Below are 25,209 nucleotides of genomic sequence, written 5' to 3' on the forward strand. Positions count from 1 at the left end.
TTCACAGTATTTCCTCTGCAGAAAATTTTTAAATTTCAAGGGATTTGCATACAAAAAGAGTACTTATATTATTAGTATATGTGTGAAAACAAAAACAAATATTTCGCCTGAATCTCTAGGAGAAGTAAAGGTTTTACGCTACTGAAAATATATTTTTTATTCAATTATAACCAAAATAAAATATTTAAAAAAAAAAATTAGATCACTTTTTAACCATAATTTCAAAATTAATGTGTACGTTAAGCTGTAATAATGGGTTCGAGGTTGTTCAGGCGATCTTAACTACGTCACACTCCTGGGCCAGCTGTCAAATGTCATGCGCAATATCATACCTTGTGTATTCATTGTACCATGAGTGTCCATGAGTGACTGATATATTAGTGTGTGCTATGGAAAATGATGCGTACAATGGAAATTGAAACGTCAATAAATTTACTTTAATCTTTAATTGTGGCTTATTTCCATTTAAATAGTAATTCGTTTAAAATGCCACAAGAAAATAGCTTCAGAACAATACTACACTGTCTGATCTCGTAAAAAATGTTTTCATAGTCATGAGTGTTTTCCTTGCTGTTAGATTCTTGATAGAATTTCTTTTTTTGGGTTACGCTGGTTGTCGATATGTGCTGCCAAATATTTTATGGAAGTTACCTGTTCTATTATTTGTCCCTTGGCATATAAATGTACGTTTATTGGTATTTTTGAATATACTAGAATTAAAGTTTTGAAAACCTTTAGATTTAAACCAAACATTTCGCCGTAACGAATTGCCCAGTGGCGGCTTTTGGGGGTAGGCAGGATAGGCCGGGCCTACCCAATAATTTTAAGAGCTTTAAAATTGAAAAACATATTTAAATATTATGTTAATGCATGTAAATAACTTTTAAATGTACTAAATCACTCAATACATTAGCGTCCGTTAAAACAACTAAGTTATTATATTACCACAGAAAGCATCGAATCGTATTCAGGCATTTTAAATATCATTAATAGGCCCGATCGTAACTGGCCGACCCAGCTCATATAAGATCCCCGTACAAAAAGCGTTTGAAGTTAAGCAGCTTGCCGGACAACGATTTATATTGTCGTGTTTACGCTTGCTGTTTAGGCACCAGACGATCGGGCCTACGATGACCATCGTTGTCACTTAATTGTCACGTAATTATCGAATTGTAATATAAATTTTCTTTTAAATTATGATAAAAAAATATGTAACATAATCTATAATTGTAACATATTTTTAAACAAACAACACAATTGCAAACAATTGCACGGTTGCCCAAATAAATTTAAAAAAATTCGTAAAATTCGAAGAAAAAAAAATCACGTGACATTGTTTTATAAAAATGAGTTTTTATGACACTTTACCAGGTTGCAGTAATAAATAGTAATGTTGATAGTGAGTCTTTGGACATTGTTGTTTTACTATTGGAATCGTCATTATCTAGAAGAACTGAAATTGATAGAAGAAAAATTATTATGAACGAAAGGCCTAGTCCAACATTGCGTATTGACCAAAAAGATGGGAAAAAGGTGCATACTTTTAATTGCTCTTGGTATGATGTCTACAAATGGAAGTATTACGAAAAACAGACTATATTGTTGGCCGTGTTTGTTATTTTCTAATAAGAAATGTGTATATAATTGTGAAGGATACTTTGATTTAAAAACATGTCTGCCTCCTTAAAAAAACATTCCAGTTGCAAGGAACATTTAAGTAATTTCCTGTCCTTTAAGGATGTACAGAAGAGGGCGTTTTCTGTTCGCGATTTGCTAGATGAAAAATCAAAAATCGCAAAAATTAGATACAACGCAGAAGTTAAAATGAACAGAGAAATCATTAAAAAATTAGTTAGGGGGGGGTCATGACCCCGTAACCCCTCCCTCTGGATCCGTCACTGATTACTCATAGCTATGTAACTTGCTGGCTTGGCCTACCCAAAATTTTACCACACCAGCCGCCACTGGAATTGCCTAATTTCCGTTAATCTTGAGATCACTTTGGACCTCGTCTAATGCTTCCCTGAATATAGATTCCGAATACCGATTAAATAATAGCGGTGATAAGTCACAACCCTGTCGCATTCCTCGTCGGATTCGTATATCTTCAGATGTTGTGTGCTCTATTTCAATTGTTGGCGTTTGGTGCCAATCTAATTCTAAGATAATTTGCAAGTCTTGTTCGTCAATTCCAGTTGTTATCAGAATTTCGATCATCTTTTGATGGTTAATGCAACCAAACTCTTTTCGATAATCTATAAACATGCATATACATCTACGTTCATGTCTTTGTATCATCGGGTTAACACATTAACACATTTAAGGTAAAAAGAGGCTTCGCGTCCAACCGAACGCGGTAAGTCGGTGCGTGTCGATTTCAATGAGTCAAATTATGACCCCCTCTCTACATGTTATATTATTTATTTGTAACACGTCATTAAATTCACCAAAAAACAAAACTTTTTTAAAAATCAATAATGAGTTTAATAATTTTATAAACTAAATATTTTTAAATTTGCACTTTTTAAATTGAAACAGGAGATAATTCGCAAAATAATTTTAATAAAGTGTAGTTGTTACGCTAATTATAATAATGTATAACGAATTGAAAAAGCTCGTTATTTATCGAATTAAAATATAAGAACCGTTGCGAGATAGTTTAAAAAAAGTTAAAAAAAAATTAAATTAAATTTTTGAAAAATTGCCATCTAAGAATATCGAAATGGCATAATTTAATAATTATTTCTCACAAAGTCATTAAGAAAAAACTTTATAAATAAATTAGGCCTAAACTTTAGAGGGTTATAATTTAAAAAATGGTATTTCTACTTACTTATCTTGAAAATATAGATAAAAACGAATAAAATGAGATTTTATAAGATATTCTAAGGCGACGGAAAGGTGTTTTAAGGGTGTTAAAAGACATATTTTTATGTAACTTTTGTTATTATTTATGCCTTTTTTGTTTATTGCTTCTACAAGTTTTTGCAGTTTTTCGCAATTGTTTAAACAAATTATCCACCAAATTTAATTTAGGTCTCAAATGAATCGTTTTTCCATAACCTTTCAAAAAAAAAAAACAAAAATGAAAACTTCCAATTAGGAGAGAAGTATTGAAAAATTTAAAAATAGTGATTTTCGGTGATTTTTTTCTATAAAATCAATGTTTAAACAATGACGCCGTTATTTTAAACTGATACTTTTGACATAGATCGATATTTTCATACCAAAACTTCAATTTTTTCAAGGATTCGTTCTAAAACGAATTACTTTACATTTTATTTTTTGTTTATTGGACTTTATCATGACCACTGTTCACTCTAACTAGATAGTTTTCATAGCTCATAGCACGAAAGTCTTCTATTTGGTTTTGTTTTGTGTTGTTAAAAGATCGTCAACCACTATCGACCAAAGTAGAGGTAATTTCTACGTTATTTACTCATCACTTATTTTTTTCTTTGTATAAAATATAAAAAAAAATAAATAGAATAATAATTGTTGCATCTTTTAATATGATCGTAATTACGTATTACTAAAAAAATAATGTAATGTGTTTTGGTCTAAACAATAAGAAATTAACAAAATAATTATTATTGCATATTTGAATATAATTGGTAATCATTATTACGAAAATGATGTAATGTTTATAGGTAACCTTCGTAGGAACAAACATTCCAGTTCATCCACATGTATATAGTAATGGGCATATTTGTTTATCCATTTTAACGGATGATTGGTCGCCTGCTTTGTCCGTTCAGTCAGTATGCCTGTCAATAGTGTCTATGCTAAGTAGCTGTAAAGAAAAAGTAAGTAATTAATAGAGTGTAAATGTCAAGGTTAATATTGTTGTAGTTCATTTAGTCAATTTTTATTTAAATAGGAGATGATTAATTATAAATGAACATTGTCTATGCAATTTAGCATCAAGTTATAACGTATCATTTCTTTAATAGGTAACTCGTTCTTATTAATACAATTTAAAAAAACTTTACTTATGATTTCTTAAACCTATTAGGTCTGCTGGTATCCATAAGTTGATTCAGATGTCGAATGTACATTGGATTTAATACAATATGAGACAAATACGCGGAATGCTTGAATGATTTCAAAAACCGCTGAATTCTTATGGAATTCATTTTACAGAGATTGTGTAATGTAACTGATCTCATCTTCGTCACATCTACTTTGCACATATGAACCCATTTGACTTTATATTGTTGAAACTTGTATTTTGTTAAACTTTTTAACTCTTCGATCACCCGCGCGTTTTCTTTTACTTCACGGGCACTTGCGGGATGCTGTGGCCTCCCCATAAATTAAAACCAGGTTTTCGAAGAAATGGTATCTTTAAGCATAATTTTGAAAAGCTTTTATTAAATTGTGTTATATATATATATTAACTGATTAAATAAAGAACAAACAATTGAAAAATAAAATTTAATTAGGAACTATTAAACGTTATAAAGACGTTACTTTTAAAGAAAAAATTTGGTCAATACACTACAATAAACTCAAATATTTTAAAAATTTAGTACTGATACTACAAATTAACTCTTTGGACATCATAAAATAAAAACTTTCTAACCAATTAAAATTTATTGATTACAGGAAGTTCAAATAAACCTAATATGTTTCTGGCACATAGTTCTTCTTTTAGTATTGGCAACCAAAGCCTGTTACATTCTGGTGATGGGTTTGCTCTACATTTTTTTAATAAGTAGGATGAGAGCTGCTTCTTTGATTTTTCTTTTTTTTTTTTTCATGTCTGTTTCTTTTATAATTATTGATGCATATCTCCATTGTGCCCTGTGTTCATTGTCCCAGGTATGTTTACATATCTGTCGAAGTCCCTGTTTTTGACGTATGTTTCACGGTCGTTTATTCTGACACTTATTGCTCTTGCGGTTTCTCCCATATAGAAATTGTTGCATTCACAGGGTATTTTATATATGCAGTTCTTCCATCTCTCTTGTGTGTTTAGGTATGGTTCTGGACTGGATAGATCTGAGTGTATTAGTTGTTTTAAATCTTGTTATGATGTTGCACTTATTTTCTATCCTTTTTAATTTTTCTAACAAGCCCTTTACATATGGTATTGATATCATTCTTGAGTCCCTTCTTGGGAGAGTTTCTGGGTTGCTTGTGATATTTTTTGTTTTCTTTCTTCTATCTTGTGGAATTCCTTGTTTCTAAATGACAATGTGTAGCCATTTTTTGTTAAAACCTTACCCTACATAATGGTATTCATATCAGCCTTGAGTCCTTTCTTATGAGAGTTTCTGGGTTGCTTGTGATATTTTTTTGTTTTCTTTCTTCTATCTTGTGGAATTCCTTGTTTCTAAATGACAATAGGTAGCCATTTTTTCTTGAAAATTTTGTTATCAAGTTTTTTTCCGCTTGAAATGTCTTTTCATTAGAGCAGGTGTTTTGGGCTCTATCATATAATGATTTGATGATTCCTTTTTTGTTAAACGTCAAATTTTTAGTTAAAATGTAATTTTCATTACAATCAATTGTAGCTTAATTCCATATAAACACAATGTTTGATATTATTATGGTTTCATACTTTATTCCAACCCTTTATTTTAGGTTTAATTTAACAATTTATTTTTTACAATTTTTATATATGATTCCCTTCTGCCTTCTTTATCAGTTGATGATTATTTAAGTTTTATGATTTCAGAAATTTCCTTTTTAGAGCTGCTTTGCAGTCACTGTAGATCGCACCTTCCATTGCGAATATCGATATACTGCGGGCGTAAGAATTATTTAAGAAGGAAAACTACAATACAATTATTAATATTTTTAGAGTAAATTTTTTATTTAAACCACGACGAACTTTTGCGATTAACAATTAAAACACGTGTTTTTTTACGATAGTTACGAAATACGGAAAATTATAATTTTGCAATAACATGTGAGTACTGTAAAATATTTTTACTGCTATAAATATGATGACATAAATTGAATAGTAAATTTTATTTACAATAAAGATTATTAATAAAAACCCATTAATATTGTATTATTTTTTAAATAAATACGAGTTTAAAAATAAATTACAAAACTTTCTATTTCTTAGAAATTGCAAATTTCAATTTTTTAGAAGTTACAAAATTTAAGACGGAAAATTCGGTTCTCTAAATTTCGATGCCCTTGGAGGAGTAAACCTTATGCTTGTAAATACCCTTAAATTGTTAAAAACCCATTATCCTTTATATCTCGGAATGTCATCATTAATGGAATTATAACCCTGGTTGGTCTAAGACCTGCTCTAATCTGTTTCGCTAGTCTTTCTCGTCCTTTGCCATTTTGTTGCGCCAATCTTCTTCGTGTCCTCCTCTACACCATTTTTCTGTCTCATTCTGGACATGCCATTCTCACAGATGGAGACAATAGGGTTCTTTATTGTACCTATGTATTTTTATTTAGGGTATTAGATCTGCCATTTGCTATTTGTATTTCTTATATATTTCAAACCTATATTCTTCTTTTGGTGCCTATTCGTTATTATAAGCGAATTATATATAATATTGGCGATCATTCTGGCTATAATTATTTTATTAACTGATGCTTTAAATAGATTAGTTGTTATTGTGGAGAACCATTTCCTCGGGTTTTTTAACCATAATATTCTTCTTCTCCCAATTCCTCGTTTTTCGAATACTTTGTCTTGAAGGATTATTTTCAGTAATCTGTATTTAGTGCCGTTTCTCATTATATGTCCTAGATATTCTAACTTTCTCCTTTTAATGGTATCTATCACTCTCTTTCTTTCCCCATTCTTCGCAGTACAGTCTCGTTGGTTATCTTGTCCGTCCATGATATCCTTAGGATTCTTCTGTATAGCCACATCTCGAAGGCTTCAAGTTTTTTCTCCATCGCTTCAGTGAGTGTCCAGGATTCAACTCCGTAGAATAATATCGAGAAGATATAACATCGTAGGAGCCTTACTTTTATCTCCAGATTAAGGTTGTGGCTTTTAAAGAGTTTGACCATGTTGTTGAATGCATTCCTAACCTTCTCCATTCTACATTTTACTTCTTGTAAGTGATTCCATTGTTCGTTTACTATATAACCTTCTTTAAATACCGTTATCACATATTCTTCTTTTATGGTTTACGTTGCCAAAATTGTAATTCTCCACGCTAAAGTGTTGACCGGTGTTTTTGCTTTTAGCTCTGCTCGGGATGTATGTCATTACTTCTCTTCGATTGTTTTGAGCCCTACTTATTCAACAGCCCTCTTATTGTATAACGCGGCGTCTTTGACAATATTCTCCTGCCGTAGATGTGAGTGAATCCTGGATATCAATGGTCAGCAAACACAGTACCCATCGACAGGATACTTTTTTCATCTTCAAAATTTCGTTTAAAATATGACTAGTACGCTCTTTACTAATTATTCTTGCAACTACCAATTTTATGGACTTTCTTCATATTTTCCGGTGTAATCGTATCGGAGGACTATCCAGTGCGTGGTTTATCCAATGTGGATATACGGTTACTATGAAATTCACGGAACCAAAATTTGACAGTGTAGTCTGTTTTATTTCTCAAATAATAATGTTAATGAAAGATCCAAAATACTTTTCCCATACACGTCATTTTTCCAAACACGTTAACTTTATGCAGCTGCCAAAAATATACTAATGGCTGCATCTCGCTAAAATTTGACATGTATGTATACTTAAAAACGTTCCACATTTTTAGAACTTATGTTTTTTTTGAGATCACAGCGCCCGAATCCGCGAAGGAGGTTACTTATCAGACCACCAGATATGTCATATTTTTCGTTGATTTATTAAAGATAGCTACCATATTATATAACTTGGCAGTTTTATGAATGCCGATATTGACAACGAATTCTGGATTATTTAGTATTCGCTCCGTGCAGCTGAACAAGTATCGCCCTCTATACTACTTACACCATTGAAAACATTTATAAATCTGCAGTAATAAAATCAAAAATTTGTAATTAAGCTGGATTTTCACAGATCCGATATCCGATGACACGAAATAAGAAATTTTTTGTACATATTTGATTGTCGTATCCGAAATTTTTTGACATATATGTCATATAATGTATCATGTGTCAGATTATTGGATGGATTAATACATAGATAAATAATATAGTATAAGATTAATATTTATTTCAATTAATTGTCAATAAATGTTAGCTGTTTTGTTTGATATAATATGAGCTACGTTCTCGTCATTTTTGCCTCACATAGTATAGAAGACCCAAAAGCAACACTTTATTCATTTCATTTATATAATAATTAGGTCTTTGTTCCATTTTAAATATATTTCAAATAGTAAACATAAACACTCCACAAAAGTAAGGTTAAGGTTCAAGTTAGAATGTCAACAATGTCAAAATTCATCCGATTTTCGTGCAAAAGTTAAAATATTTTTAACTTCTTCCGATGACTTTTAATTTCGTACGAAAAAACCACCTGTCATTTTTCAACCAATGAAATTCGCTGAAATTTATATCGTATCATCGTACCGTCGGATGTCGGACCTGTGAAAATCCACCTTATTCGTAAATATTGTCTATATATTAATTATTTATATATAAATAACATTATAAACTCCATTCGCTTAGCTCGGGCATATTTTGACAGATTCATTGTCGGAAACCTACAACACAACAATTCCTACTTATCAGTATTAATAGCTAAAGTATCCTACTATTGCATACTACTTTGTTTAAAAAAAGAAGAATTATTCTAAATAGTGGAAGTATATACTAAACACATCAAATTTTGGGTAGTATATATTTAAAAAATATATTTTAGTTGTTATAATTTAACATAAATATTTATTATATGGTGCAGATAAATAAATATTTATTGTCGGTAATTCGCAAAGTTCTATTTTATTTACTATTTAGTTTGTTTACTATTAATATTGGCTATGAGTACGTGTGCTTGGTTGTATAGTAATTTCCAGCCACTTTTAGTCTGTCAAAAAGTAACTAACTTCGCAAAAAAATAATTACTAAATTCACTAGACAGTTCGGACTGGGAATAGCGAACCGAGTATAGTAGTATTTATATATTACAAATAGATTTGTTGACTAAAAACGAATTTCAGTAATTATTTTAATATTTATTTTTTGAGATCCTAAATCTAACCTTACTTTTGCAATTGTAAATGCAGATTCACTGTTGTAAATATATAAATTATATTTATATATTATTATAATAGTATTATTGTTTTATGGAAACGTTTTATAAAACTAGTTAATACGTTGTAACAATCTATGGAATTTAATTTAGAGTAATCATTACATAAAAGATTCTTTCTATATAAATTAGATGTTATAGTTGCAATCTAGCAGTTTGAGATGCAACAAAGATTACCTACTATCGTTTTGAACAATTATAATGTATAATTATAAGTTATAACAACCTTATGTCTGCTTGCCATTATACTAAATTCAGTACTGAATTTAATACTAAATAAAATATTGTATCTACAAATTAGATGCGCGCGCCGATACAGTACTAAAAATTAGAGCAAGTTCTAATTTCTTGTAATAAAAACATGGACGTATAAACATATCTGTGTTTATACGTCCATGAATAAAAATGATGAAATATTAACTAAAAGTGAGGTTATTGTTAACTGGTGGTAACAATTTTTTAAACAAATTGTTATTCATTTGTAAAAAGTTTTTATATGCCAAACGGTCTTCTCCTAATAATTCTTCATTCAACATATTTAATATTCCTTTGCATAAACGCTTTTTTTTAAGAAGTCTATGATTTTTTTCTTAAGCATCATTATTACAATTAAAGCTACTGCACATAATTTTAATTTCTTTTTCACCATCTTTGTTTACCTGTGTTTTGTTTACTCTAATCATAAAACAAACTTCATTGTTAGGTTATCAATACAAAATTTGTAGAGCGCATGCCTACATGCTAATTAAAATTAAGATTTTAATTAGCATGTAGGACAAACCCACATTTTTCATACTAAATCGACTTGTAACTAATATTTTTAGTACTGAAACAAGTACTGAAATACCAAGCGGACCTTACGGTGATAACAAATTTTGAAGATATGAGCGCTTTAAACATGACGTATATCCACTCCCGTCCGCTGCACAGAACAAACACAGTGATTCCGAAACAAACAGGAAAATATATGAAAGATTCACAAGAAAAATTCAGGCATATAATAACTATTTTCTTTTCTAATTTACTACTTTCCTAATAATAAAGTGTCCGAAAAGTGATAAATGAGGTGAAAGCATAGATCTGATAAATATTTGTATGACTATCATTCTATAAAAATACATAAACTTTATTGTTATAGATTATATGTTATTATATTGCATCGACGTCAAAGGTTAATTAAAATATGAAATATTTTCTATTTTTGTTACTTATATTTTTTCCGAAAATTTGTTTTTACAACTTTTATCTAACAGTAGATATATTATTAAAACTTAGAAATTAATTATTATATAATCGTTTCCTCGGCTAGTCTAATGTATTATTGTATTTCGTATCAATTTATTAATTTCGTGGAGATTAGATGGAATTATACAATAACTATTTGGTTAAAAATACAACATTATAAATAACGAATTTCCATTTTTTGTAAAAAAACATTCATTTCCAAAATTAAAAAACAATGAAAAAGAAATTAACGAAAATTTTAGACATTAATGAATAATATTGATGCAATATACTTCGACAGTATGGCTCTGTTAAGGCTGTTTTATCGGTGCATCAAAACCTAGGGACAGTGTTTTCTCTGTTATTTACTGACAAAATGTCTCGAAATTTGGACACGTTATTCGAAATTATGTTGCCTTTAAACTGATGGTTTTACTTTTTTTATTTTTTTGAAACTTCTGTTGAAAAATTGGAATATACTGTTTAACGTTCTATTATAACCAAACTTTTTACGCCCATCACTCGAAAGAGTTTTTTTTTCTGTAATCGTTAATTTTTGTTTCACCTTTCTGTGTCCAGTAATAATCGAGAAAAGCGTGTTCCAACTTTAAAGAAAATTGCTAAAAAATACTGAAATCTAATAGTGAAACGTGTTACTCATCATTGGGCTTAGTTTCATCGTTATCGCCTTCGTGGCGTCAAATCTCATGAACGTACGGTCAGTTAGTTCGTGTTAAAACTAATTTGAATGGAGAATAATGTATTTGTTGTCATTAAACTACCCGTCGGCCGGCGGCACTGAGTAAAGATGGTCTCGCGTAAGCAGTGTGGAAAAGTAAGTGATACGCCCATTTCAAATCGCAGTTGGCTTGAACTGCTAAAACAGCCTTAAGCTATATAGTTTTGGTTTGTATGGTTTTGGCAACATCCTAGGGTATGCATATATTACTCTTGCGCGTGTTTGTTCTGTCTCTTTCTAGCACATTGTATCGAGAATCTTTACGTACTTCTACTTCTCCCCACTTCAAAAGATACTGTCGTAGCTTTACTATTTGTAAGAGTGAGACAGAACAAAAACGAAAAAAAAAAAGATCGTGTCGTCACTTATCTCCACAGCCTACTCAGTCTGTTATTATTATTGTTATATACATCTATGGGCTGGGCGGATGATCGGTACTTATAAGGTTCACCGTGTCATAAAATCTGGTGGCGACAGGATGTTGGTTAATTGAGAAAATGAAGTTAGTCGATTTTTCGTAATTTTGATCTAATAATTGTATTTATTAGGGTAAATATTATTATCAATACTGTTACGATTTAATAAAAGAACGGATTATCAGTCGTTTTTGTCACTATTTAGATTTGTTTACATATGATTTCATTGTGTTTGATATGCTTTATAATTGTTGTAGAAGCAATTTATTTAAACACTCCGCTAAAATTCAAAGTCTCTTGCCTAAATTACTGTATCTAATCTAGTTGCTGCTTATTCGTGCGTTACTGGCAAGAGGTATATCCATTAGACAGGCCGCTAAAGAAATAGGGTTTCACAAATCGATTCTTAGAGACCGACCCAAAAAAGGAGGTGGGCACAAACTCGAGCCATTTCCAGCACCATTCTCATCACATCACGAAGCAGAAATAGTACACCATTATATTGATCTCGACAAGCGATTTTTAGGAAAAAAAATTGTCAGAATAATGGGGTACAACAATATTTTGCTAACTAAGAGGCTGCTATAAAGAAATTTAGCTTTAGTTTAAGTCAGATTTTTAATATGAGCGAGACGGGTGGTCAAAAGGTTCCAATTATCGTTCTAAATCATGTAACTCCAACGGGAAAAAGGGAAGTCGCTAAGACAGTAGCAGCAGCTGGGAAAGGTCAAACAGTAACCGTTGTTTGGGTAGTCAATCCTTTGGGAAATGTTGTGCCCCCTTTTTTCATCTAATCAAAAAAAGAGGAAACAAGCTTTTAATTAAAGGGCTGCCCATTACAATGCGACATGGCTCTAACCGATAAAGGAGACATGAATAATTCTACATTTATTACGTGGTGCCCATGTTCAAAACTATACAAATGAGAGCAAAGAGGACGAAACTTTGCTGATTTTAGATAATCATGTATCGAATCTGAATGTGGTAAATTTTGCAAAATTAAATAATATTGAGCTGCTTACCTTGCCGCCTCACAGCAGTCACAAACACAACCTCTAGATCGGTGTATTTTCTGACCACTAAACACTTATTATGATGCAGTTGTGGATTCCTGGGATGCTTTTAATCTAGGAGAAAAATTTAGTGTTTATGATGTTGTTTAAAGTAGCATTTGAATAAGCGAACTCTCTTGAAAATGCAGCTCAAGCCTTTCGAGCTACTGGGGTCTATCCCTTTAACCCAAATACTTTCTCGGAGGTTAATTTTCTACCATCAAATGGTATACTTTTCATTCGGTTAAGACTGTAAATATTAACACCGAATGAAAGCAATGTGATGATAATCGACAGTTAATATTTAATAGTGACGAAAATCAGTTAGAAGATTTGCCTTCTGTTTCACAACATATTCTTCATGATCAACCGTCCGCTTCATGTTTAATTGCCCCTGGAGAAGATCACCAACTTGAAAGTACACTCTCTACAAGGGGAGATGATTTTCTTCCTCAAACTCAAATACTTACCAACTCCCAAAGATATTTCTTTAAACATTCACTAAACCTAAAATCAAAAGAAAACGTATTAGAAAAGGATTGAAATCACAGTTACTGACTTCAACACTTACTAAATAGCGTGTGTATAAGGAAGATGCTTGTTTCTCCACACCGCAGCTAAAAATTCAACTGCAGTTTTTGATACGTTTCTGACTTGTTTGGCTGTTGGCTCCACTCCCAAATAATTGAAAGGCATAACTCGTTATATCATTTTCTCTTCACTCTATAGTTTGCATCTGATTGGTTTGGATATAGTTATACACTACATTTTATCTGTTAATATTGTCATCTAATGTTCTTTTGCTGTTTTATTACAATTATGTGATATCGTCTGGAGATCATATTTGCCACTGGCCAGCAATACAGCATCGTTTGCATAGCCTATGTCTATGGTATTGATATATGTCTCTCAGTCAGTGGTTTTACACTCTATATTATTCTATTATTCCTTTACTCATACATTATAACTACTAATTGTCCCTCTGACACTGATTTTTCCAGATATATCTTCATTTTTTCAGCACCGTGGCCAGATTTATGAGTTAGTAGCCTTTATGATAATGTGGCGATAAGTTTCTCGATATGGTGCGGTAGGTAACAATTTATCTGATAATAAGTCAGTCCATTGACGAAGGTGCCGGAACCACGAATTACCCTGCCAGTTATGATTAAAAGTTTATGCTTCCACCACCCCCTCTCTCTCCAATGACACTAAAGCCCAAATCGAGCCTTGGCCTCCTCCAAACTATGCCTCCAACCTTGTCGGTCCCGCGCCGATTTTCTCCAGGTTTTCACGTCTAGAAAATTTTGCGCGTCCGCTGCCACTTCATCCTCCCACTTTTTCCGTGGTCTTCCTTTTGGTTTTGCGCCCTGCATTTTACTACCTAGGGCTCTTTTTGGCAATCGTTCGGTTTCCATTATATCTACATGACCAGCCGATCGAAGTTTTTGAACAGTTGTTAGAGAACTGATAGTAGTAATGGAGACCCTGGTTTTCGATTTCTAGTGTGTGTTTTTGGATCGGAACACATGGGCGAGTGAAAACTAAGCTTTGTTTCCCTTTACTATTCTTCTTTGAATTTATGGTTCTTTAATGCAACTCCCAGATATGTGAAACTTTCAATTTCAATGTCGTCCTTTAATTCAACTGTGCGTCTGTTTCCCCTAGCTCTTGCCTGTGTTAGCTTTTTTGTCTTTTGAATATATATTTCTAGTCTGGTCTCTTTTGCCCTCGTTTTTAATTATGAATATATTTCTGCCGCCCTTCTGTTCTGCGAGACATAATGCTAATTTCATCGGCATAGGCGGCAATCTGTATTTATTTATTTGTTAGGTGATTACCTCTTCCTATATTCAGCTGTCTTATCACATATTCGAGAGTCAGGTTGAATAGTGTCGGTGTCAGCCCGTCTCCTTGCTTTAATCCTTTGACTATTGAGAAGTTCTCAGTGAGCTCATTTTGTACTCTGACAGTTGCTGTTGACGAGTCCAATACCAGGTGCCTTCTTATTCTTTTATGCTCGTATTGCTTGTTTTACCTCTTCCATCGTCGGAAGTTCTACATCGTTGTCTCCGTGAATGTGTAACATGTCCATATACTCTTCATTTTCTTGCGTCCCTAGGAGAGTTTGGAAATAGGTTTTCCAGACTGATTTTATTTCTCTTAGATCACTGGTTATTTGCCTTCTTAATTTCTGCCTAGATTTGTTAGGGGTTTGTATCCTTATCTTAAATTGCGTAGATATCTATACGCTTCTCTTATATCGTTACTTTGGAGATTTTCTTCAATTTTCTGTAGATTACCATTTAGTTCTCTCTGTGCAGCATATTTTACAGCCTTTTGTCTTGCATCTTCCTAGCTAGCTCCTCTTTCTCCGGTTCTTCTTTCCATATATTTCTTGTGTTCTTCATTTTTTTTTGTGCGGCCTTTTTACACTCATTGAACCATTCTCTTTTTGTTTGTTTCTTTTTTTTTGCGTATTATCTTTTGTTTCAATTTATTCCCAATGTTCTTCGGTATCTATACTGCCTGTGTTTGTCAGTGTTTGTGTTATTTCTATCTTATAGTTTTGTTTGATATCTTGTTGTCTTAATTTTTGTATATCTAGTTGTTCTGTTGTTTTGTTTCCGTCTGGCGCTCCTGTTTCTCTGAATTCTGCATCTGTATTTTATCACTACTAGGAGATGATCAATTCCGCAGCATACTGCTTTGACTCTTCACATCTTGTATGCTTGTTGCGGCCCTTTTGTCTATCAAGACATGATCAATTTGGTTGGCGATTGTTCCACGAGGCATAATCCATGTCGTGGTGTGGGAAAAAAGTCTAACTTATGATCATGTTTTTTCTACTGGCAAAGTTGATGAGTAATTTTCATTGGTGTTTTGATTGAGTGAACGTTTACCAATGGTTCCTAAGGAAATATCTTCTTTGCCTATTGGAGCATTCATATCTCCTAGTACGATCTTGATGTCATTTCTCGGTGAACTGTCGTATACTTCCTCTAGCTGTTCGTAAAGATCTTCTTTTGTTTCCATGCAATGTTCTTCTGTTGAGCAATGTATGTTAATGATTGAGAGTTTAACGAATTTGGTTTTTATTCTTAGTTTACATATTCTCTCTTCTATAAAATCTAATATAGCATGTTTCATCTTATTGCCAAATATGAAGGCTACTCCGAACTCTTTTTTTTTGCTTCTATCCCACTATGACGCTGTATTTGCAGCTAATCAGTCAGTGGTAAACTGAAGACACTCTGGAAGACAGACAGGCATGCTATTTATATTGAATGGTAGTAAAAAAGTTTTTTGTGGAAGATTTGAGATTTAACTCTAATCCAACTAACCTATTAGCCTAAGCAGGTCGTTAGAAACTTGAAATTTTCAACCTTTATATATTTATCGACAAAATCGCTATAAAATGAAAAGTATAGACCAGAAATCAAATCATGTTGCGCATAATTATTAAATTAAATCGAAGATATAACGAAAATTCATTTTTTTTTCTAGCCAATTTAGATATCAGACACGAATATTTGCATATTATGATGTTTATGATCAACAGTAAAAGGCTCTTGGTACACAGCCCGACAAATAGGCCCGATAAAATCTATTATACATTTGTGAGTCAATTTAGTTTTGTTTAATTGTTTTAAACATTCTAGTTATTGTTGATGACCATTGTTTATTTCTCTTCATCATTCTTTTTGTCTTTATCTCCATGCGGGGAATCTGTATAATTTTCTATCTTGGGTCACATAAATATTAATCCCTTTCATGGGCATGTTCTGACTAGCGTCTCCCACCAAATCTTCTTTGGCTTTCCTTTCCTATTGCTTTCAGGAACTGACACCTTACTAATTTTTCATTTTGACGTTCAATATGTTCTAAACATCTTAATCTATTTTTATCCTTTTTAGCTGTCCAACATTCAGTTCCGTATACACAAAACATCTTTCGTCTCTTGCAATTTCATCAATCCCACTCTAATTTTACTCCATATATCTCTATCTATTTTCTCATTACTTTGTAGTACCGATCCTAGATACTTAAAAACTATTACTTTTCAAAATATTTTTAGCGTCCAAAGTAATCCTCTTATTTGTATAATGGTAGTAAGTCCATCTTTAAGTGAACATTCTATATGATAAATCTATAATAGAAATAAAAAAAAAAGAATTAATTATATATCTTTGTAAAATTAGAGCCGAATTATGGTTGTATACCTACCTAACAAACGAGGGCGAAAGCAAGGAGCACTCCTTTAGAGCTTCCGCATAAAAATACAAAATAATCCCATAAAAGTAAGATGGCGAATGGACATTGACTCTATATCCACGGAGTCTGATCTGATCCAACACTAAGGAGTAAGCACTGAGCTCTGGTGCACTCCTACTTTCACATAAAATTCATCAGTTTCTCCCACACGTGCCATAATAATAGTCGTTACTCCCTCGTACATATCTCTTTAGTACTCCTCACATATTTATCTCTGTACTACCCACATATATACTCACCGGTGACTGCTTTCTCACTAAACGCCTATTACAAAATCTCTGGGGGAACTCTATAATATGCTTTCTCAAAATCAATGAATACCATATTAGCGTGTTTCTTTAATCCTATATTTTTCTATCATCTGCCTTATATTGAAAATTGCGGTGGTTGTAGATTTGCCTTGCATAAATCCAAACTGATGTTTCGATATTTTGGTTTTTTCCCTACTATCTCTATCAGTTACTCTCTTCCATATTTTTATAGTACTGCTAAGTAGGTTTATACCCCATATTTTCATAATATAAGTAGTTTGTACATTGTTGTACATCTTCTTTGTTTTTGTTAATAGGTACTAATATACTGCTTCTTCATTCGTCTGGTATTTGTCCCACTTCCATAATTCTATTAAGCAAACTTGTTAGGTAACTTGTTCTTGTCTCTCTAAACACTGTTCACACTTGTCCAGGGTAAGGTAGACCAACTGCTTTACCTTTTGTTATTTTTTGAAGTGCTTATACATACAACTTCGTCTCTTGTTATTTTGGTGACAATTGCTATTACTGTATTCGTTAGTTCAACTGGTTTTCTGTGAAATTATTCTTGAATAAACTGTTAAAGGATTGTAGCAAGGATAAAGGACTACAGAATTCTTAGACCTGCACCTGAGAATTGAAACAAAATTTGAGAAAGTACGAACACTGACAGAATATACATGTCTGATAGAAGTAGAAGATGTTTCTGAGAAAGAAAAAATAATGCAGAATACAAACTAAAAAGCATGAAATACTGTCGAGTTTATATCAACCACGATTTGAGTAAAAAAGAGAGGAAAATGCAGAGCATGATAAGACAAAGAGCAATCGAAGAAAGAAAAACTAGAAAACAATTAAAAATGGGCTTTAGTAAGATCACAATAGAGGAAAGGAAGGAAAGCAAAATGCTCAGAGATATGGAGGCAAAAACACGGTGGAAGTTTGGGTGCGACGAACAAACACGGAGCTAGAGAAACTGTATAACGAACCAAGCATCCGTCAGGGAGTGAGATGGATGGAGCACGTGATGAGAATGGGAAAGAAGAGGATGCCAAAGATGATTTTAAAACGGGGCCCAATGACGAAAAGAAGTAAAGGACGACCCAGACAAATACGGCTTAATAGCGTACAGGAAGATATCATAAAAGAGGGAATTTATAGTTGGGAAGAAAAAGCAACAAACAAAAAAGAAACAGGGATGAATAGGGGAGAATAGTAAGTCAATTTAGTAGTCAAGGAGCATGATTGGACAAAAAGCCACCCCAGTTGATACAAGTTTTGTAAAATATAAGTTTTATATTAATTGTATTTTAGCCCTAGGCCTTTAAGCTTTAAGGTTGAGCTTTGTAAATAAATAAACTATTTAAGGATGTTGTCACTATTTAGGTATATTAGACCAACCATTAAAAGAACAAAAGTATATCTTGAATGATATATATCTGGCGACAACTGTTTCCCACTAATTGCACAAGTTACTTCTAGCAAAATATATACTGTATATATTGATATCTTGAAGCTCAAAGTAGAATTGTATTAATAATATTTTGTTTTAATAATAAATTTTAAATTGATCGTTATCTTATAATTTTTGCAGTGCCATTGTTAAATATTGTTTATATTTCAGCAACGACCACCGGATAACTCCTTTTATATAAAAACTTGCAGTAAAAATCCTAAGAAAACCAAATGGTGGTACCATGGTAAGTATTTAGAAATTTTCATGTCATTAAAATATTTTCTGGACATTACCATTAATAATATACAATGATAATAACAACTGTTAACAAAGTCATATACTATTGTCTTACATTATTAACGTCGTGCCTTTAAAGTCTTTTCAATTTCATCATTCCAAATTTGATTGTCAAACCATATTCAGCTCCTTTATAGATTGACGTATAATCCCTTAAAAAAATAAGTTAGTCTTACCACAAAACTTTGACTTATCAACCATGATTAGTTGGTGATTTAATTTGTCTAATTGGGGCCATATAGAACAGCAGACCCAAAACAATTTTAAATTCTTTCTCTTCTCGTAACCGACCAATACTCTTTTTTTTTGCTGTGTTGCACTAAAAACTTCAATGGAATACGCATTAGTGTCTCTGATAATAAAATCATAAAATTTGTAATTGAAGGGCACTGAAAATGTATATATATATATATATATATATATATATATATATATATATATATATATATATATATATATATATATATATATATATATATATATATATATTCCAGCTGGTCTAGGTTGTGCTTTTTATATTCCATCTAAAAAATAGAATAGACCTACAAACTTACTAGCTCATTTTCCATATTTAGTGCTGAAGCTATTGATATCTGTGAAGCTCTGATTTAGGTAATTCAATCCACCATTGATTCTGCAGTGATTTTATAATGTCATGAAATATCGTAAAATTTGGAAAGAATACTGGTTGCGACATACATTTATAAACTCTTCCACATATTCCAGGTTACAAAAAAAATGCAGAACAAATGTTATTCCAGATAATTTATCATGGAAATATATTGCAATGATAACACCTCCCCAATTTGGTCACCCGTTCTATTCCGTACATAAACATAAAGATAATATTTCGATATTAAAGGCCATCAGAACCTATTTTTTCGAATGTTAAAAGTATAAAAATTAATCGGAGTAATTAGTTCGTCAGTTAGAGGACTACAATATCTAGTCTCTTTTAACATAGTCTTTTAGCAAATGGAAATCACAAAATTTTCCAATACGTTAGTAAAGTTTCTATAAAGTACCAAAATAACTCTGTAGTGTCTTGGATTGATTAGGTTAATATCACTACTTTTGTTTTCTATCCTATATGTGTTTTGACCTCCTTATCATGGCTCAATGTAGTGTGTTGAATAAAAAATATCTAGATGTGCCTCTAAATAAGAAGCTAGTGTGCCAGTTCTGTTCTTTTGTGGAAATATATACATATATAATAGGTTTATTTATATCAATCCTACCCTACCCCTATGCGTGGTAGGGTAGGATTGATGAGTAAACCTATTTTAAACACATAAATGATGTCAAAGAAGAAGCTTTGACTTAATTATCAAATATTAGACAAAAATGTATACTACTTTCTTGTTGATATTTCTTGGCTTCAGGTTATAGTTTTCGGAAGTCGTCTATTATAAACCGGTGGCATATCTTCCATTCATTCATGATACTCATTACAGAGTCCTGGATCCCCGTACTAGCCAAAACAATTCTAGTGAATGGGTACCATAAATTTTTGGAGTCACTTGGTAGTCTCCAAAATGTGTTTGCCGCCTGTAATCTAATGCCTTGCGGTTAACTGTTTCAAATTCTCTTCTACAGACTCGGCAACTTAGGTCTCCATGAAACAGGGCTGGCACATGTCCACTAAGGAAGTTTGTTATGGCTCTGTGTTGATTCCTACTTATTTTCGTAGTATTCTTCTTAACGTACCGTATTCTATCGAAGTTTAATATCAACATGGTAATTTTCACTTTATTTATATTACTTTTTTGGGTGCCATCTCTAATGGAGGTTGACGATGACTTCTGCAAATTCGTCTCTATCCTGTGTCTTTCTTATTAGGGTTTGGAGGTCTGGTCCTATCCAATTCTTGATGCTACTCAGCTAAGTCATTTGTCGTCTGCCGGGACCACGCTTTCCTTCCATAACTAGTTGAAGGAAGTTATATCTCTCGTGTCTCTATATATGTCCAAGATAAGATGTTTTCCGTTTTTTAATAAGTCCTACAAGCTCACGATATCTACTCATAGTTTTAAAACTTCTTCATCTCTAACATGGTCAGTCCAAGGAATTTTTAGAATGCGGCGTAATATCCACATCTAAGTTTTCCAGATGTCGTAACGAGCTAATTGTCAGCGTCCAGGCTTCCAGTGCAATTTAGCCAGGATACTGATAAGATCTCGGTTGATGAAAAATTACGATTGGTTTTGTTTTCCCTGCATTAATTTTAAAACCATATTTTTCACCCTCGCTCACTACCTTGTTTATTTTTATTTATGGCAGCTCTAAAAGTTGGATGAAGCTCAAGTTAAACCATTCTCTCAGATTTCGTAACCAAGTGTTCGCCAAGTTTGCCTTCTTCCTCTATCTCTTTTATCTTCTATAACCAACTGCAGCAGTCTGTATCTTGATCCTCTCATGACATGTCCGTCCAATTGCCATGTTTTTGACCGAGTATACTGTCACACAGAGAGAAAATTTGTCTTCGGATCCAGGCTTTTTTCCGTTCGTGGACGGTACTTTTTGATACGTTTCGGGCAAGTTAATCAGCTGTTTTATTGCTGTATATTCCACGGTTGCCTGGAACCCATACCTTTGTTCCGCCAGTATATCGAGTTATTTTTGACATTTCGACACTAGCCTAAAGTCCACTATCTGTGCATATATTGATCCTCTTCAGTTTGAAAGCCCTCATATTAATCTCTCTGCTATAGTGCAAGATTATTTAATCTTTGCCCGGAATACAGTGGGTGGTAGCTCAATTATTTCAAAAAAAAACTGGCGTCATCATAATGATACTGAGTGAATGACTCAAACTCCAAAAAAACGACTCTTTATTTTACGTAGGTATAATATTAAAACTTTATACAGTGTGCCCGTAAAGTATGGAATTAATTCGATATTTCCTAAATGAAAAGCCTTTTTAAAAAAAATCTAAAACACGTCGATTTTTAAATTTAATGTACTACATTTTACAATAAAATTTCATTATACAAGGTGATACACATTACAGTGATGACGTCATCTCTTTTTTTAAATGTAACATCCTGTATTTTAGGACATTTTCAGATCGACAAAAATGAGCTGATTTCAAAAAAGTATAATACTCGGGTCTAATGGATATAATTTGAAAGATATGCGCTTAGAAAATAAATTATTTATTATCAATTGCAAAAAAGTAGCCTACTTCTAGTTTTTGGTAAACTAATTATTTTTAGTAACGTTCAATAACAATTAAGTAGTACAATAATTGTATTAATTCGTGAATGATCGTAAAGTGCAGAGACTTAGATGTGCTGGACACATTGCTAGGATGTCAGATCACGAATACACGAAGAGATTAACATTTTCAAAACCAGAAGGCACAAGAAGCAGAGAACGATCACGAAGAAGATGGATTGATGATGTGGAAGAAGACCTACAGATTGTAATGGTCAGAAGATGGAGGGAAGTTGTCAGGAATCGACAGGAGTAGCGACTTCTTTGTGAGCAGGCCAAGATCCACAACGGATTGTCGAGCCACTTATGATGATAATGATTTACAAATGGAAAGTTTTTAATGAAAATTAATTAATATACCCTCACATTATTCATGATTATTTTTAGTAATCTTTTGCATTTTACCTTCCAATACGATTCGAAGTAATTGATTTCTTTCATCTCGTAACACTTGACATAAGTATTGTATTTTCCTCTTTCATTATGCTTAGTAATTCTTTTTGTCTACTCATACGCCAAAGTACCTTCGTTGGTAATTTTTTTGGAACCATGGAATTCTCAGTATCCGTCAGTATATATACATCTCGAATGCATCTATTCTTTTTTCTGTTTTAGTGTCCAATGTCTTTCAGAACTATACGGCAAGACAGAGAAAACGCAACATCTGATCATTCAAATTTTGAGCTCCAGACTAAGGTCTGATCTTGTAAAAATGTTTTCATGTTCATGAATGTTTTCCTCGCTTGTTCGATTCTTGATAGGATTTCTTTCTTATGGGTTACACTGGTTTTTGATATTTACTGCCATTTAATTTATGGAAGTTACCGCTTCTATTATGTGTCCCTTGGCATACAGATGTACGTTCATTGGTATCTTTGAAAATACTAAAATTTTAGTTTTGGAAACATTTAGATTTAAATTGAACATTTCGCTATGAAGAACTACCAAATTTATTATATTGTGTAGCTCTTGACTGCTCTTGTTTTTAGCGTCTAGTTTGTGAGCATTTTTTTCTTGGCATTCTTTTTTCTCTCAAATCTCTGATTTTTCAAATGATAAATTATTTGAAAAACTCATTAAGAAAAGAAAAAGCTTACTTAAAATTAGTTTTATTGTAACTTGGTCGACTGATTTCGGGCTTTAGAATATTCAGTTCATCGTCAGATCCGCGATTAAGGATTAATTAACGACTACAAAAGAGATTTAAGAGTTGTTATAGATTATAAAATATAAATTATGCCCATAGACATATAATACCTGATAGACTGCTCATTGGTCACATAGGTCACGTGGTCGATAAACCTGGCAAATTAGAAAGAGATGCAGGGACTGCTTTGTGTCAGATTTCTTTATCGCACTGGGGAAACGCGACTGTATTACAGCAATCAGTCTATTTGTATTATATGTCTATGATTATGCCAATACAAAGTTTATAGTGAGTATATTTAGATTGTATGAGTGTATTGCATATATACTTACATAACGGAACAAATAAAATGCTCCTAAGTACTATACTATACTAGTAACTATTTTACCTACCAACACTGCCCTGGCTTGGTTATGCCAGGGCAGTGTTGGTAGGTAAAATACTTTCTGTACATCGTGGTTGGGGCAGTTTCTTGAGGAGAAGGTATTCAGAATGGCAAACGGAAAATTGTGTGATGTGTGTGATGAGAGTGTTGTATTTTTTTGTTATATTCACGTTACTTGTTGGATATGAACAGTTCTACTTCATCATCGAGTTTTTCTGAATCTTTCAGTGCAGCAGCCAGGCTAAATTTGTCTTCTAGGCTTATTTTGAAAGTTTCTGAACCTAACATTTTATTAGTTAAACATATTTAAAACTATAGGTGAGCGATCAGAGTTCCTATCCCAGTCATCTTTAATGTCACAAGTATTTTGTTGAGATATTCTCGAAAATAAAAAACCCATCAGATCTGGAATTTTATTTCTACCAGTAGGCCAGTGTTTTGGTCTACCAGTAGATATAGTTTCACCTTTATGTTCTTTAACAGCTCATAATAAGTTGAGTTCAGTAATAACACTTCTTTCCCTTTAAAGTTAGCGTTGAATTCCAGCGCGTATTCGTTGCATACAAATCACCACCGGTGATGTATGTCGCGCGTAGAGTATTAATAAATTCCATAAATTGATCTTTTTTAATGAAGTTTTTAGTAAGACGGTATAACGAGATTATGTTTATGTTATGAGTTTTAAACTTAGTACAGACTGTTCTAGCTTGTAGCAAAACTAATAATGTTGTATATTTTTATTTCAGATGATTCCGTGTAATGGTTTGTCCACGCAATGAATGGAACTTAAAAGTTATGTGATTATAATATATTATTGTTTATTTATAGATTGAAAATTTTATATTTACATAATAGATTTTCTGAATGATTGAAATTTTCATGTGTTAGACTCTAAACAATAAATATAAACTTTGTCTAGTGCCTATCATAAAGTTGTATTATGCTTTCCTTTAAACTTAATATTATAATAGACGTTTAACTTGTTGCTAATAAATATATGCAAAAAGCACAACATACTTTATTCATCAATTACCTGAAAAGCTTTTTACGATTTATTCTTCTTCTCCCTCAGCTTTTCCATTTTCAGGGGTCGCTGGTATTTACTCTTCGTCGCCACTCATTTCTGTCGACCGGGTCTTTTTCACCTAAACCTTTCTCTCTCAAGTCCTCTGTCACACAGTCCTTCCATCTACTCGGTTTTCCTTTACCTCTTCTTCGATCAACTTCTAACAGCTCTCTCCTTCGTCCCACATAGTTTTCATCTCTACGTCTGACATGACCAAACCATTGCAGCCTTTGTTCTTGAATTTTTTTTGAGACTGTAGTCAGGCTCTTTCCTTAATCAAGTTGCTTCTGATCCTGTCTCTCCTGGTCTTACCCAACATCCACCGTAACATTTTCATTTCAGCTACCTCCATCTTCTTTTTCTGGATCTTCTTTACAGGTCACACTTCACCGCCGTAGACCAACGCAAGTCTCAACACACTTTGGTATATCCACAAGGAAACTAAATTTCTGTAGTTGGCTGTATACCATCACAAAAATTTTATTTTAAAAATTT

The 25,209-nt window shown here is 32.5% G+C and overlaps 1 protein-coding gene across 1 annotated transcript in view; it reads left to right on the forward strand.

Annotated features, from left to right (window-relative positions):
• Positions 1–24,654, forward strand: part of LOC140443586 (ubiquitin-conjugating enzyme E2 W) — a 44,490-nt gene extending 19,836 nt beyond the window's left edge. Inside the window, exons 4-6 of the mRNA XM_072534927.1 lie at positions 3,651–3,806; positions 18,772–18,847; positions 24,395–24,654. Of these exons, the coding sequence (XP_072391028.1) occupies positions 3,651–3,806; positions 18,772–18,847; positions 24,395–24,408 (246 nt within the window). The 3' untranslated portion in view covers positions 24,409–24,654. The remainder of the gene's footprint in view (positions 1–3,650; positions 3,807–18,771; positions 18,848–24,394) is intronic.
• Positions 24,655–25,209: the final 555 nt, after the last annotated feature.

The sequence above is a fragment of the Diabrotica undecimpunctata genome, chromosome 6 (genome assembly GCF_040954645.1).
Source record: "Diabrotica undecimpunctata isolate CICGRU chromosome 6, icDiaUnde3, whole genome shotgun sequence".
NCBI classification, from domain to species: Eukaryota; Metazoa; Arthropoda; class Insecta; order Coleoptera; family Chrysomelidae; genus Diabrotica; species Diabrotica undecimpunctata.